Here is a 17,491-nt window from a genome sequence, read left to right as displayed (position 1 = left end):
GAGCTCTAAGGAAGGAGGAGGGCACGCGGGTTAGAGGCCGGGAACGGGACCCAGAACCTGCCCCGACCGCGCTCCGGATCCGGGCCGCCCGTGCCACCCCGCACGCCCGCGCTCTGCCCCCGCCCCCGCCCCCGGCGCCCCCGCCCGTCCGCAGCCGTAGGGAACGAGGTCCCGGAGGAAGAGGGTAGGTGGGGAGGAGGGTGACGGGTGGGGGACCCCTTGACGTCACTGGAAGGAGGTGCCGGGGTAGGAAGTGGGCTGGGGAAAGGTTATAAACGGCCCTAGCCCTCGGCTCCTCTTCATCGAGGTCCGCTAGAGGCTCAGAGCGCGCCGCACGGACACTTCTCGAGACTCTTCCCCGGCGGCTGGGCTTGGAGCGGCTCCGGGACTGCAGCGCAGCCGCCAAGCACGCAGGGCTGCGAGGATTACCCGACAGTGGCGTCTCCCTGACTGGAGCCGCAGAGAGGGGCGCTCGGGGCGCGGGAACAGAGTGCGGGGCCGGCGGCGGCGGGGAGCGGGAAGACAAGCTCGGCGGCTGGGTCGGTCCCCGCCAGGAGCGCGGGCACCAGGCGGGCAGGCCCCGTCGCGCTCACCATGGTCTCCTGCTGGGACACCGGGGTCCTGCTGTGCGCGCTGCTCGGCGGACTGCTGCTCACAGGTTAGGCTGGCCGAGGCCGCGATGGGAGGCGGGGGCACACCCAGGGGCGGGGGCACACCCAGGGGCGGGGGACACGCGGGGAGGCGCGCCTCCGCGGGAACTGAGACAGGAGTCTCACTCCGCGCGCCGGGGGTCGTGGCGCCTTTCTCCGCCGCGGGGTCAAGGCGCGCCTCGAAAAGCAGCTGGAGGGGCCCGCGGGCATCGCCACCCTGGATGGCACTGAGGCTGTCCTCGGCGGCTGGAGTCGCGGACCCGCTCTGCCTGGCTCCGGGCTCGGGGACCTGCCTGACACTCAGACCAGTTCCCAGGCAGCCGGGCTGAGGAGCTCCCCGGCGTCCGGAGCCGCGGCTCCACGAGCGCCCACGAGGCCGCCCGGGGGCTGGGCTGAGCCCCGCGGTGGCGATGGTGGCACTGGCCACGACGTCGCGCCTCGAAAGGGAAGGAGGAGAGCCCGCTAGCAGGGGGTGGTGTGCTTGCCGGGAGCAAACAGGTCCCCGGAGATGGCAAGAACTGGTACCCTTCATCCCGCGAAGGGCCCGCGTAGGACTGTCCACGCAACGTTCCTCCAGCGCCCACTCCTCTGGCGGGTCCCGGGCCGCGGACTGGAGCGCGCTGCGCGCAGCCACGGGAGGAGAAGGGAGCCCTCCACCGGTCCCGCCCAGGTCGCCGGTCGCCGGCGAGGGCAGTCCAGAACCCAAGTACCATTAAGTTTCGGAATTGCAAGCCTAGCCTTTAAATTCCAAAAGAAGAAAGGGCGGATGGTTTGGACCAAAAGATGCGGTTTGAGCGATTGGTGCTATCCACCCCTCTGCCGGGTGTTAAGAGAAACTGGAGGCTGAATGGTCCGGGCTAGGGAGGTCACACCGCGGTTAGAGTGGAGGCCGCCCCGAGGAGGCGTCAAACCCGAGGGGATTTAGCGAATGGATCCCGTCTCTGCCCGGCGGGTTCAGACCCACGGGACAAAAGACAGTAACATCAAATAAGTTATTGCAATGATTCAGAGAAGGACAGTCAGTACAGTTGGGCATATTTTTTTTAAATGCTTGTTAAACCCCAAAGCTGTAACAGTTAAATATTTTCTCAGTAGAAAGACGAATAAGACCGTCAGTTTCTAAATAACAAGCTATAGATCCAATTAGATTAGTGAACAACCCGAGGGCACGGCACAGTCCTAATGTCCGAGAAACTCGCGGTAAGCTGGAAAATGTTGCTAAAATAACGATTAAAATGAAATATTGCTGTTCGAATTCAAAAATGCATTTTTTCGTTTTGAAAAGTCGCTTTTAAAAAACAATTGCTTAGAGCATCTAAATAACTTGCTGAAGTTTATCTATTATGTAAAGGTAATTCTAGGTAATGACTGTAAGTCCAAAAAATGGAGGGAAGAATATATATTTAATTGACTTCTGCTTTGCACAGATATATCTTTATTTTTGTTTCAAAACTGTGGTCAACCAGTGGAGTATAGTTCTCGTTGTGATTAGGGACCACTTAGATCCGTGGAAGGTTGGCAGAAACCTAAGAAGATCCTCTTGTGATTTCTCTTAGATATTATTTTACTTAGAAGGAGGCAGGAATCTTGGAACTCGTTTGTGGTTTTTAAAAAATTTACATGTGTTGTAGGAAGAAAGAAAGACAAAATACTGGCAAGGTGAGAATCCTTTACCTGCCAGTTTAAGGAGCTGTTGGGGTTTGTAGTTGCGAAGCCTGCCTTCCCAGACCACAGGCTTCTCTGGCTGATTAACAGAGAAACAGTTGCTACCTGCTTCTAATCTAGACCAAATCAGGACTTTCCAACTGAAGGAGGGGCTGCAGTCTGGGAACGCGGCCCAGAAAGGGTCCAAGTTTCTGCCCAGTGGATCTATCAGGAGTCCACTTGCACCCATCATGAGCTGGGTCTGCTCACCTTCGATTGTTATATATCCTTTGTGTATTCATCAGTGATTATTACTGTGGGTGAATGATATGCAGGTGTGCCTTGAAGGATAAAATAACCAGATGCTCAATAATACAAAAAGATAATGCATCCCCCCTCCTAAAAAGTGTATTTACCTTCTTCCAAATATCCTGGGAAATAAATAAAAAAAAAAGCCAATAATTCAGATACTTTCAAGTACTCTGTATTTCAGTGTCTTCCTATTCAAAGGATACCAGCCCTCCTTTACTCCACACAAAGTCTCCTTACTTTTAAGTTGCCATACCCTTGATTAAAGCCGTAGACCTTTTTTTCTGGCCCCATGTTTCTTGAGTTTTTGAGCAACTAGCATTTACAATTTACTGTAACTAACTGGAAATGCTTGTGAATTTTGTGAGGAAGTCTACATTAATAACATAAAGTTAAATCAAAATGTACCTGAAAATAGCACCCATTCTCAAATTGAATGTAATAAATCTCATAATAAAACTAATTTTACATAACAATTTTTGTTGTTTTCCCCAAGGTTTATGCAGCCACACCTTTTTGTTTGTGTTTTTCTGAATTGCATATTGAAAACTTTATTTATAGCACTTGGCAATCCACTAGTTCTCCAACTGATGGATCATGTTGCAGATGAACTATAGGTTGTCACCTACTCTAGTTCCTCAATATTTTTACCTTACTTGTTTATTATTATTTGAAGTTTTTCTTTCCCTGTTGAAAATTCTATAAAAGGCTATCCATTTCTTTTCTAGTGAAACTTAAGTGAAACAGGCTTTTCTATTTTCATATATAAAATTCAGAAGTTAGAATAGATTATTTCTAAGACCCTTTCCCAACTCTAAATTTCAATGAACAATGCCAAGAAGTAGGCTGAACACAGTGTCTCTTTTTCTCCTCCCCTTACCTATATTTGCACAGGAATGGATAGTAAACCCTGTGACACTAGAGCTGAAGCTGGAAGGATGAACAGGTTTCTCCTGCTATCAGTAATCACACTGTGTTTTCTTTTTCCCTAGTAGAATACACCTGACCCGCCAATTAACTTGGTCTTTAATGGGTTGCAGGAGCTAAGCTATTAGAGTATGCACAATCCAGTAGTAATAATTATCTTGGGCTTTTTTTTTTTTTTTTTTTTTTTTTTACTAGCAGAATGTATAACTCTAGTTACATTATCTTTTCTAAGGATGTCAGTCATTTTAAACTCATATGCGTTTCTTTTTATTATTATTATATTGTTATTGTTAATGCTTACTTTATTCTAAAAGAAGTTTAGGTTTCAATGAGGACACTAAACCTCTATTTTATATTAGTTTTTAGAACAAACCAAATATTCACTTTGTTCTTTACCAAAAACGAAATCTACTTTGAAAGCATAGGATATTAAGGTTGAAAATGATATGTTGCAAAAAAAATGGTTTTATATTGATCAAAAATGGCATGTCCTTGAGGATGGTTATCCAACCTATTGCAAAGCTATGGCTGGTATTTACTCTGCCTTGGGGAGTTCTGCAAAGCAAGAACAAATAACAGAGCAGTAGCTTCTGTAGAGCTTTAAGTTGAGATGCGTATGTGAATGGGCATAAGAATGGAGAGCCGGTGAGGGAAGCTCTCTGGGCACTTGAGTGTGAAATGCAAAGCTTGCTGGTGTTATCAGATTCTTGGTTGTTGGGTCAGGAGTTTGTTGGATATCAAGGACATGTAATTTTTCAGAGTATTTGTCATTGTGGATAGGGGAGGAAGGACATTAGAAATAACACCTCGCCCCCCTTTTTTTTTTTAAGTAAAAATATATTATTAGGAATGGTACAAAGCATTAGAAGCATCTGTTTCATTGGGGTTAACCAGTTTACTAGATCAGAAGAATCCATTCCATTTCATTGATTGGCCTTAGCATACTGATGAGCTGGTTTGGAATGACAATATCTCCTCCCACATGCTTTTCAGGATTACCAGTGGTTCCTCACATACTTGGGTGCTTGGAAAGTGCATGCTGCTCATTAAATTACTGGATTTTATACCAGATTGAGGGAGAGGAAGGAAATGGGAGGAATGGAGTAATTGAGGGAGAGCTTGAAAGGAAAGCCTCTGGCTTAGCATCTGGGACTGCAGGGGGGTTTCATTAAGGAAACGGTTCCATTGCGTCTGCTGGAGATAGTGGACTAAATTTCCTGCATTGCTGCTGGGGCGGATGTGGGGGGATGTCAAGAATTCCTGGGGATTTCCCATCAGTCTTGGTGAAGCCATTTTTGATTATTGCTCCTCTCCTTGATGTTTTTGAGAGATTTGATCTTGTTTCATTGAACACATACATTGAGAGAGTGAGAAAGAACCTCCTAGATGGGATCTATTCACTTCAGAGATGAGAAAATACGCACAGAGTAGTTTAGTGATTTTTTTCAAGGTCAACAGCGGACTAGTGGCAGAAGCAGAACAGAGCCCAATGTTCATACTACAGATAGCAGTTCTTCAAATATTTGTTGATTGACATTATTAAAGCACTAACATTTCTTTTTAAGCTGGCATCATTTTTTAATATGGAATTTTCATCTATTTTCTTGAAGCCCATTGGGGTTTGCATGAAGAATATCGGAATTATGGCTGCTTGGTAGTACACTGAGAGATTCGGAGAGAAAATTGATATTCCTTGTGAGCAGTGCTATACAAACTCTACCCCAGGCAAAGGAATTGCTCACCTTTTTTAGATGAGCCTTGCACATTCATTGCCCCATGTTTGTGCTGTTTGTCTGCTAGACCCTTTTTCTTCCTGCACATATCCTCCTCCCCTGCCTTCAAAGTCCCGCTCAGAAACCTGTGAGTGTCTTCTCATAGCCCAGACAGAATGAATGGTTTCTCCTATTCCTACATGTACTCCCCTATATGTAGCTGCACTATGTGCCCCTCTTCCAGTCCTCCCCTGGTGTTGTTAGTATTCTGTTTATGTGGCTGTGCCCTTACCCTTTGAGAAGAAGAGGCCATGTCTTAGCTGCCCTTAGATCCCAGGCACCTAGTGTGACACCTGGCATGGAGGCTTTCTTGGAATGAATGAGTGAATGAATGAGTGATATAGCCACACCATTATTTCAAAGAAATCTCTCAGGGCCAGATATGAATTTATTCCAGTATATGAATGTGCTTCGGCCTGTCCATTTGGCCTCAGTTACAGTAGATTCTTTACAGGGATTGTTCATAATAGATGGTGTTTATCCTGTGTAGTGAGTGACTAAGATATAGGAAATCAGCTATGAACTTCAACTCTCTGAGATACTTATCCCTGTAATCCCTCCTGTTTTGTTATGATGCTTCATTGGGGCCTCTGATCCCCTAAACGCCTTGCTTCAGTCTGTGCAGAAGTTCTGTTTAGCCTCTCCTGGTGAGGTGTCAAACACTCAGCTTTACTCTGCAATGTCTTACCAAATTTTTAGAGATAACAGTGCTCTCATATTTTATGCTTTGACTTACTATTCCTCTCATAGACTCAACCCTGAGTCCTTGGGCGCTATAATGCAAACCTGAAGGCAAAGACTGGCCGCCCTCAGCATCAGTGTTGTGCTTCAATAGTAGCTTTTGATTTCAAGCCACTAGACTAGGCTAGTCTTCCTGATTTTCTCTTTCTTTAGGATAGTTTCTTCTCAACCATTCATGCAAACAGGCTCCTGGCAGGATCATCCCACTAGGTAGGTGTGAGCCAGGGATCTGAAAAATCTGAATCCCATGGTTAGGGCTCAAGTTGGTGCCTCCCTTCCCCCACTCCCATTCCCAGCCCCACACTTTGCACATGTCCACTACATACTCCAAAACACTCTCAAGGTGTGGTCCAAGGTCCAGCATCTGCTGCAAACTTAATTGAATTAGAGCCTGTATTTTAATAAAGTCCCCAGATTTTTGTTTGCACATTAAAAATTGAGATGCACTTGGCCAAGACATGGGAACAACCTTAGTGTCCTTTGATAGATGATTGGATAAGAAAGATGTATGTGGTCCATATATACAGCCTTAAGAAAATACTACCCAGCCTTCAGAAAAAAAAATGGAATACTGCCATTTGAAACAACGTAGATGGATCTTGAGAATATCATGCTAAACAAAATAAGCCAGTGCAGTAAGTTAAGAACCATATGATTTCCCTTATGTGTAATATATATAAAACTGAAAGCAACAAGTGAAAAAATAAGAAAAAAACACACCAATAGACAGACAATAGTATGCGGTTTCCAGAGGAAAAGAGGGGTGGGGTGGGTAGAAAAGGGTAGAAGGAGTCAAATATGTGGTGACAGAAGATTTGACTTGGAGTGGGTAACACACAATGCAATATACACATGATGTATTATAGAATAGTATACTTGAAACCCATGTAATTTTATTAACCAATGTCACCAAATAAATTTAGTATTTTTCTTTTTTAATTGAGAAGCACTAATTTCAGTAAGGGATTCTTAGCTCTGATGTCAGGGTCTAAATCCTTTTCACCAATATCCTTGATGACCTTTGACCTAGGTGACCAAGAGACTAGACCTAGGTTAGCCAGGAGCCTCTTCTGACTCCCACATTGTTCTTGTGTTCTGTCTTCTTCTAGGGCACATGTGTCCTACTTTAAGACCCTTTTTACAAAATCTTAGACTTAGCTTGGACCTGTAATCAAAGTAAACAGAAGTGTGGTCTTTAAGATACCATGGTTAACCAAATCCTGGGTGCAAGATCACGGTTTTAGAAAATACAGACTTGTAGAAAATAGTAAAAATGGACTTAGATAGGTTTTAACCATAAATGAAAATTTTATAAGACATTTGCTTCTAATAGAAATTTACTTGGTGGTAAAAACCAGCCCAAGTGTGTAATCCAGAATCTCTATTGTCAAGGAGGCATCACTGTCTCGTGGTGTCATGCTATAACTGATAACAAATTTTTTGTTCTTACTGGCTTGAAATTTAATGTGTTTTTCCCTTGCATTCTTCCTCATCCCATTATTGCCAAGTCTTGGCAAATGCTTTTGTCTTTTCACAGATTATCACAGTGCTTACAGGCATTTTTTTCTCAGCCTAGTCTTCCAGTCTTCTATTTAACAGCTAGAGGGTGAATAGATTTCCTTTCAAGCCACCCATCATGTGGTCTACACAAGCCAAGGTATAACAATGATCAGGTTCTTTTGTTAAAAGAGGCCTGAAGTGAACCTTGTGTAAATGAAAAGCTTGGCTTTCGTTATATAAAAATATGAAACCACTTAAGCTCAAGGCCACTTTTAACAAAACTCTGATAAGTAATTCCTCTGCCCATTAAGTTCTATGAAACCCTTTGCTTCTCTCTAGGGTCATGGTCTCCAGCCTTGTCCCACATTTTAGAATCGTCTGCAGAGTTTTTAAAAACACCCCTTCTTGCCCTGATGCATTCCTGACCAATTTAATCACAATTAGTCAAGTGGGACCCAGACATCAGTCATTTCAAAGCTCCCAAGTGATTCCAGTGGGTGGCTGAGGTTAAGAAACTCCTATTTTTGCCCAGCCAGCGGGGCTCAGTGGTTGAGCATCAACTTATGATCCTGGAGGTCTCAGTTCAATTCCCGGTCAGGACATATCCCCAGGTTGCAAGCTCAAATCCCAGTGTGGGGTGCGCAGGGGGCAGCCAATCAATAATTCTCTCTCATCATTGATGTTTCTATCCCTCTCTCCCTCTCCTTTCTTCTCTGAAATCAATACAATATATTTTTTTAAAAAAAGAAACTCCTATTTTACCAGGCATCTGAATTACCTGGAGAACTTTGCTACACTAGAGTGTTGGGTCCAACCCCAGAGTTTCTGACTCAGTGGATCTGGAGTGGGGCCCATAACTAGCATTTCTAACAACTTTCCAAGCGATGCTGATGCACCTGATCTAGAGACCACACTTTGAGAGCTCCAGCCATAGGGATGGTTTAAGAGGCCTGGTCACCTGGAAGGTACCTGCCCTGTGCCAATCTGTAAAAGGAACTGAATCATCACTAGACCTATAACAAGGTGGAGGAAACTATTTACAAGAATGCATGCCAGGAAGAGTATGTGTTAGTAGCAGAAGGAATACGAGGAGAAAGTACTTGGGGCATGCCATCAGAAGATGTGGTAGAATTGCCTTCTGAGGAAAGTGGGTCTGTATTGCCGAGTGGGGCATGCGAGTTAGGATCTAGAACTGAATTGATGGTCTAGACCCGTGGTTGGCAAACTGCAGCTCATGAGCCACATGCGATTCTTTGGCCCCTTGAGTGTGGCTCTTCCACAAAATACCACGTGCGGGTGCGCACATACAGTGCAATTGAAACTTTGTGGCCTATGTGCAGAAGTCGGTATTTTGTGGAAGAGCCACACTGAAGGGGCCAAAGAACCGCATGTGGCTCACAAGCCACAGTTTGCCAACCACTGGTCTAGACAATAGTCCTCTTTCTCTGCCTTACACCACACAGCATGCAGTCTTCCCTCTTTATAAATATTGGAAAATGTCTACAGAGTCCTTTTGAAAGGTGCCATATATTGACTTGTCTCAGGCACCCATGTGCCTTGGTGCAGCCCTGCCTCCCTTCACAGCACAGTGCTCTTTGAAGTCTCATGATGCTTTCCCTCTCTAATGGAGCCTCTGTATCCATATTTCCTTTTGTGGGATCTGTGTTGCCCCACTTGGGTGGCTAACTTCTCCCTGTTGGAGCAGTATAGTTCTGCTGGCTCTTGTGATGTGCCAGAGGTCTGTCCTCATTGGTGAGAAAAGTCACTACCCAGTTGGAGACAGAGCTGGCTCCCACTCTGCAGAACCGTGGTGCTGGGCCCTTTCTGTGAAATACTGAGTTTTCAAGCTGCTTCTCCTTCCCTGAGAGCACCTGGGGTAATTCCAGGGCATTGAAGGACTCATATTGTGTGAGATCCACATAAACATTTTTATTTTCAAATATAGAAAGGGCATATGCATTATGCACCACAGAGTCACTGATTTTGCAGGGCTGAGTCATGGTAGCATTTGCTATCTGTCATCTATTGCTACTCAACAAGCTGCCCCCAAACTCAGTAGCCAAAAAGAATTCATTCTTTCTCATGAGTCTGTGGGTTAGAAATCTAGGCTACGTTCGGCTGGGTGGTTTTCCTTCCGTTCCTACCTGAGTCACTCATGCAGCTGTAGTCATCTGGCATTTCAACTGGGACCTTGATGCTGGCCGTCACTGGGTCTTCCTCTTCACGCAGTCTTTTGCCATCCAGAAGTCTTGTCCTGGCTTCCCTATGTGGAGGCAGGGAAGTCCAAGAGGGCGATGGTGGGAACAGCATGGCCTTTTGAGGCTTGGGCTTTGGAACTTTTACCCCACCCCTTCTGCCATATGATTGGCCATAACCTGGAGTTAAGGGTTGGGGAAATAGGTTCTTGGTGGGAGAAGCTGTACAATATTGTGGTCATGTTTTTCAATCTACCACACCACACAACTAGTTAGTACTTAGTCTTTTCTTTCAGTCTAGATATTAGGCTGGAGTTTGGCTGAGAAAATAATTGTGAATAGTGCCTTGGCCCTTCTCCACAGAACCTGTGAGTGACACACTGGTCCATTGAAACTCTTCCTATTCAGAGGTCTTTTGATTAGGGTTCATGCCAGGTTGGTGCTACTAACTTCTTATGAATACCATGACTCCAGCAGGGAGGACGGCTGATATTCAGATTCTTTGTGCAGACAGCTCTGCAGCTCCTTGGGGCTTATTTCGTAGGGCTTCTGGTTGAGCTGCTTCTACTGGAGGATGTGGGGAGGCTGTGGGCTTTGGGTGAGGGGGAAGGAGGAAACTGATTCCTGATTGTCAGGCACTTTGATTTACATTTTTTATCTTACTCAATCCCAAGAGGTAGCACAGTACTCTTCAGCATAAAGAAACTGAGTCTGAGGTCCACTAAATACTTTTCCTAATCACAGTGGTAAGTAAGGCTGGAATTATTTGTCTCATTGGGTCAAACTCCAACCTTCCTGCTCTCACCCCGCCTTCCAGCCTAAATTACAAGAAGAGAAGGAAATGAGCATGGATAAGAGTGCGCTCATCATTATCTTCTTTCCAAACCATTCTGTCCTTGGAGTTTTGCCATCTCCAAGGAATATGAGAAGCCTCTGCTACTCCAGTTTAAAGTGGCCTTGGGATATTTCACTTCAGTGTGTGGCCGACACCATGACAGAATTTTAACCATGCCAGTTATTTTTATCAGGGGCATTCAAGTGCCATCCCATAAACTTAAATCAAAAAAGGATCTTCAAAGGCATTAAGAACATGATTTTTTAAGGGATTCCAAACTGCTCTCCTATAAGTGACTTTAAACTAAAGCAGAAGGGACTCCAAAATGGCAGCAGAGTAAGTGGATGCTACACTGACATGCTCCCAGGACCAAGTTGGAATTACAACTAAAATACAGAAAAACCAACTGAAGACTAGCTAGAGAGAACCCTGATAACCAAGGATGGAAAGTGACCACATAGAGACTGGCAAAAAAATACGCAGGAGCAAAAGGGCTGACCGGGCAACCACAAACAACAACTAAAGTTCCAGAGGGATATCTCAGCTGTGGGGGACCCCACTGAGAACTCTGGGGTCTAAACCCCAAGCTGAGATCCCCAACGAAGAGCACCATAACTGAGAAAGGTGCCCACAAAACATGTGACTGTGGAAAGCAGCATGGTTGCTATCTGCCAGAGAGAGAGAGCTGGAAATGCAGGCACCTTCTCAAAGGGCCAATGCACAAAATTGCTTGCACAGCCACTCACCTTGGGCTCCAGCAAAGGGAGGGCAGAATGGACTGGAGCTATATAAACAGAAGTAAGGGTTAGAGATCAGAGGGCAACCACACTGGTTTCCTATGCTGAGCCATTCCCTCACATTGCAGAGGACATCTTTCTCTGGGAGACCTTTGCTATCCAGGTTGTATTTGCCTGAAGGGAAGGCAGTTGCCCCACCCTATTGGAAAACCCTTCACCCTACCCTGTGGAGTTTTTGAGGCCCATTAAGAGACTGAGACTAAAAAATGAGCCTGCAGGCAGAAGCAATTGCCCTACCATGTTGGAAAACCTCTTGTCCCACCCTGTGGTTGATAGCCTGAGGCTAATCAAGACTAAATACAATCAGACTGCAGGCAGAGCTGGGTCTCTGGGGAGGCTTTGAGTCTTTTCCTGATCTAATGTGGGCCCAAGGCTAGGAAAAGCAGGCCTTGGCACACATCTTGGTCCTTTCCAAAAGCACCCAGCCCCAGCAGAGGGAGCCATAAGCAGTGGAATGATGATAGCTCCAAACAGGGTACTCAGAGCCAGTCAGAAACAGCATCTGACACTGCCCTGCATTCGAGATTGGGGGGCAGTCATAAACCCAAACAGGCAGCCAAAATGGAGAGGGGAAAAAATAAGCCCCAAATGAAAGAACAAGAGAATTCTCCAGAAGGACTAAATGAAATGGAGATAAGAAACTTATCAGACATGGGGTTCAGAATAATAATGGCAAAGATGATCAACACCATGAGAAAAGATATAGTAACTCTGAAGAATGATATAACACTAATAAAGAACATAGTGGAAGGAATACACAGCAGATTAGGGGAAGTCAAGAATTGGATCAGTGAATTAGAAGACAGGGTAGAAAAAAATCACTCAATCAGAGAACCAAAAAGAACAAACAATTAAAAAGCAAAAGGACAGCTTCAGGGAGCTGTGGGACAACATGAAATGTAACAATATTCACACTATAGGAATGCCAGAATGGGAAGAAAGTGAGCAAGGGATAGAGAATGTGTTTGAAGAAATAATGGCAGAAAACTTCCCTAACCTGGTGAAGGAAAAAGTTACACAAGTCAGGAGGCACAGAGAGCCCCAAGCAAGAAGAACCAAACAGGCCTATGCCCAAACACATCATAATTAAAATGCCAAAAATTGAAGTCAAAGAAACAATCTTAAAGGCAGCAAGAGTAAAGCAAATTTGTTACCTACAAAGGAGCTCCCATAAAGCTGTCAGTTGAGTTTTCATCAGACACTCTCCAGGCCAGAGGGGAATGGCATGAAGTATTCAAGGTAATGAAAATCAAGGATCTGAAACCAAGATTACTATGTCTAGCAAGGCTATCATTCAAAATAGATGGTGAAATAAATAGTTTCCCAGACATAAAATGACTAAAGGAGTTTGTTACCACCAAACCAGCACTGCAAGTAATGCTAAAGGGACTGTAATGAGAGGAAGAAATAGAGAAACATAGGCATTAAGAATTAAAATGGCAATAAATAAGTACCTATCAATAATAACCTTAAATGTGAATGGATTAAATGCTCCAATCAAAAGACAGAGGGTAGCTGAATGGATACGAAAAATGACCCTGTTTACAAGAGACCCATCTCAGAATAAAAGATTCACACAAGATGAGAATGAAGGGATGGAAAAAATGTTCCCATGCAAATGGAAACAACAACAACAAAAAAAGCTGGCGTGTCAATACTTATATTGATAAAATAGACTTCAAAATGAAGGCCATCACAAGAGACAATAAGGGTCACTACATAATATTAAAAAAATAGATCCACAAGAGGATACAACCCTGGTAAACATATATGCACCCAATATAGGACCTGATATAGATAGATAGATATATATGTATATATGTATATGTATATGTATATGTATATGTATATGTATATGTATATGTATATGTATATATATGTGTGTGTGTGTGTGTGTGTGTGTATATATGTATGTATATATACACACACACACATACTTCTGGAGGACTTTAAAGAAGAGATTGATAGCAATACAATCATAGTAGGGAACTTTAATACCCCACTAACTTCACTGCATAGATCCTCCAGACAAAAAATTAACAAGGAAACAGTGACTCTAAAGGATATACTGGATCAGATTTAACTGACATTTCTGGAACATTTCACCCCAAAGCTGCAGAATATACACTCTTCTCAAATGCACATGGGTCATTCTCAAAGATAGATCACATGTTAGGACATAAAACAAGTCTCTACAAATTCAAGAAGATTGAAATGAGATCAAGCATCTTCTCAGATCATAATGGAATGAAATTAGAAATCAGCTACACTAAAAACATTCAAAAGCTTTTCAAACACATGGAGGCTAAATAGCATGTTATTAAACAATGAATGGGTTACCAATGAAATCAAGAAAGAAACAAAAAACTTTCTGGAAACCAATGAAAATGAACACACAACAACCGCAAATCTCTGGGACACAGCAAAAGTAGTCCTGAGAGGAAATTCATAGTACTATAGACCTACCTAAAAAAAAAAAATTAATGATAAACTATTTTACCCTACGTCTTAAAGAACTTGAAGGAGAACAAGAAAAGTCCAGAGCAAATAGAAGGAAGGAAATAATGAAGATTAGAGCAGAAATAAATACAAAAACAATACAAAAGATCAATGAAACCAAGAGCTGGTACTTCGAAAACAAAAACAAGATTGAAGAACCTTTAGCCAGACTCATTAAGAAACAAAGTGAGAGGACCCAAATAATTAAAATCAGAAATGAAAGTGGTGAAGTAACAAATGACATCACAGGAATACAAAGAATTGTAAGAAAATACTATGAGCAACTATATGTCAACAAGCAGACAATGTGGATGAAATTGACACATTCCTAGAAAAATACAGTCTTCCAAAACTGAATCAGGAAGGATCAGAAAACCTGAATAGGCCAATAACAATTGATGAAATAGAAGCAGTAATACCCCCCCACCCCCCCCCACCCCCCCCACCCCCCCGCCCAAGCAAACAAAAGCCCTCGTCCAGACAGCATCATAGGGGACTTTTACCAAACATACAAAGAACTAATACCTATCCTCCTCAAACTATTCTAAAAAATCCAAGAAGAAGGAACTCTTTCAACCTCTTTTTATGAGGGCAACATTATCTTAATTCCAAAACCAGATAAAGAACTACAAAGAAAGATAATTAGAGACCAATATCCCTGATGAACATAGATGCTGAAATCCTCAACAAAATATTAGTAAGTCAGATCATACATCATGACGAAGAGGGATTTATTCCAGGGATGCAAGGCTGGTACAATATTCGCAAATCAATAAATGTGATACATCACGTAAGCAAACTGAAAGACAAAAATCACATGATCATACCAATAGATGCAGAAAAGGTATTCAACAAAATCCAATATCCATTTTTTATAAAAACTCTCAGCAAAGTGGGAATTGAGGGATCATACCTCAACATAATAAATGATATATATGACAAGCCTACAGCCAACATCATACTCAATGGACAAAAACTAAAATCATTTACCTAAGAACAGGAACAAGACTGGGATGTCAGCTTTCACCACTTTTATTCAACATAGTACTGTAAGTGCTAGCCACAGCTTTCAGACAAGAAGAAAACATAAAAGGCATCCAAATTGGAAAGGAGGAAGTAAAACTTTCATTATTTACAAATGACATGATATTATTTACAAATGACATGATATTGTACATAGAAAACCCCAAAAGACTTCACCAAAAAACTACTAGATTTAATAAATGAATTTGGCAATGCAACAGGATATAATATTAACACCCAAAAATCGATAGCATTTTTAAACAGCAATACTGAATTCTCAGAAAGAGAAACAAAACAAACAATCCCATTTATGATTGCAACAAAAATATTAAGATACCTAGAAATAAACTTAACCAAGTAGGTAAAAGACTTGTACTCATAAAACTACAGGATGTAGTTGAAAAAAGAGATAGAAGAAGATATAAACAAATGGAAGAATATACTGTATTCATGGATTGGTAGAATTAACATCATTAAAATGTCCCAAAGCAATCTATAGAGTCAATGCAATCCCTATTAAATTACCAATGGCATATTCACAGATCTAGAACAAATATCCCCAAAATTTATATAGAACCAAAAAAGAACCCAAATAGCTACAGCAATCTTGAGAAAGAAGAACAAAGTTGGAGGGGTCACAATAGCAGATATCAAGTTATACTCTAAAGCCACTGTAATAAAAAACAGCCTCATACTGGCACAAGAACAGGCATATAGATCAATGAATCAGAACAGAGACCCCAGAAATTGATCCATACCATTATGCTCAATTAACATTTGACAAAGGAGGCAACAGCAGACAATGGAGTCAAGACAGTCTCTTTAATAAATGTTACTGGGAAAATTGAACAGATACATGCAAAAGAATAAAACTAGACTACCAACTTATACCATATACAAAAATAAACTCAAAATGGATAAAAGACTTAAATATAAGATGTGAAACCATAAAAATCCTAGAAGAAACTATAGGCAGCAAAATCTCAGACATCTCTTATAGCAATATCTTTGTGGATACACCTCCTAGGGCAAAGGAAACTAAGGAGAAAAAACAAACAAGTGGGATTACATCAAAATAAAATCTGCACAGCAAAAGAAGCCATCAACAAAATGAAAAGGGAACCCACTGTATGGGAGAACATGTTTGGCAATGATACATCTGATAAAGGGATAATATCCAAACTATATAAGGAACTTATGCAACTTTACAAAAGGAAGACAATCCAATTAAAAAATCAGCAAAGGACCTACATAGACACTTGTCCAAAGTGGACATATAAATGGCCAAGAGACATATGAAAAAATGCTCAAAGCCACTGATCATCAGAGAGATGCAAATTAAAACAACAATGAGGTATCACCTCACATCTATCAGAATGGCTACCATCAACAAATCAACAAATGACAAGTGCTAGCAAGGGTATGGAGAAAAAAGAGCCCTAGTACGCTGATGGTGGGAATGCATACTGGTGCAGCCATTATGGAAAACAGTATGGAATTTCCTCAAAAAATTAAATATGGAACTATCATTTGACTCAGAGATCCCACTTCTAGGAATCTATCCTAAGAAACCTGAACCACCAATCAGAAAGAATGTATGCATCCTTATTTCATAGCAGCACAATTTATAATAGCTAAGATCTGGAAACAGCCTAAGTTCCCATCAAAAGATGAGTAGATAAAAAAGCTCAGGTACATTTACGCCATGGAATACTATGCAGCAATGAAAAAGACAGCTATCTTACCCTTTGATTCAGCATGGATAGACCTGGAGAGTATTATGCTAAGCCAGTCAGAGAAAGACAAGTATTATATGATCTCACTCATATGTGGAATTTTATGAACAAAATAAACTGCTGAACAAAATAGGTCCAGAGACACAGAAGCATGAAACAGACTATCACATCTCAGAGGGCAGGTGTGGGTGGGTGGAAAGAGATCAACCAAAGAACTTGTATGCATACATGTATAACCAATGGACATAGACAATAGGGTGGTTGAGGCCTGGGGCCGGGGGATGGGCGGTAGTCTATAAGGGGTCAATGGGAGAAAAAAAGGGGACACATGTAATACTTTCAACAATAAAGATAAAATAAACAAACAAACTAACTAAAGCAAAAGGATGCTGAGACCAGTCATCACTTTGATTCTGGAAAAGGCCTCATCATGCAGATCCTCTGAGAAAGCTGGGCTGTCCTCTTTCAGGTTGCTCCCAGGAATCCAGTGTCTACTTCTCTGAGCACTTTTTAGACCCCAGAAACCTCAAAGACTTGGAGCTTTTTCTCAATGAAATGAGTACAAGGAAGGACCCTGATGTGTGTTTGACTGTGAAGGATTTGCTACCTAGATTGGGACAGGGGCCCACTTAATACCACCCCAGGGGAAGGTGCAGGAATACACCATCCAGCATCTCCTGAGCATGTGCACTTTTAACCTTACCCCCACTGAAACCTAGAAGCTCAGGCTGATTTGCTGAGTGTCACACACCTTTGTGGAGTGACCAGACTAGGATTCAAAAACCTTCATCTTTCTGATTTTAAAAGCAGTGTCCTTTGCCCTGGCTAAGTGGCTCAGTTGGTTTGAGTGTCCTGTGCAAAGG

At 42.6% G+C, this 17,491-nt stretch overlaps 1 protein-coding gene across 2 annotated transcripts in view; it reads left to right on the top strand.

Moving 5' to 3' along the window:
• Positions 1-209: 209 nt before the first annotated feature.
• The window catches only part of FLT1 (fms related receptor tyrosine kinase 1), a 204,800-nt gene continuing 187,518 nt past the window's right edge, over positions 210-17,491 (top strand). The window contains exon 1 of one of the 2 annotated variants that reach the window (XM_059684051.1): positions 210-658. In XM_059684051.1, coding sequence (XP_059540034.1) covers positions 595-658 — 64 coding nt within the window. In that variant the 5' untranslated portion in view covers positions 210-594. The remainder of the gene's footprint in view (positions 659-17,491) is intronic. The other variant, XM_059684052.1, reaches the window with a different exon arrangement.

Source organism: Myotis daubentonii, chromosome 2 (genome assembly GCF_963259705.1).
Source record: "Myotis daubentonii chromosome 2, mMyoDau2.1, whole genome shotgun sequence".
Taxonomy (NCBI): Eukaryota; Metazoa; Chordata; class Mammalia; order Chiroptera; family Vespertilionidae; genus Myotis; species Myotis daubentonii.
The sequence above is the reverse complement of the archived record's forward strand: the minus strand, read 5'-3'. Positions and strand labels throughout refer to the sequence as shown.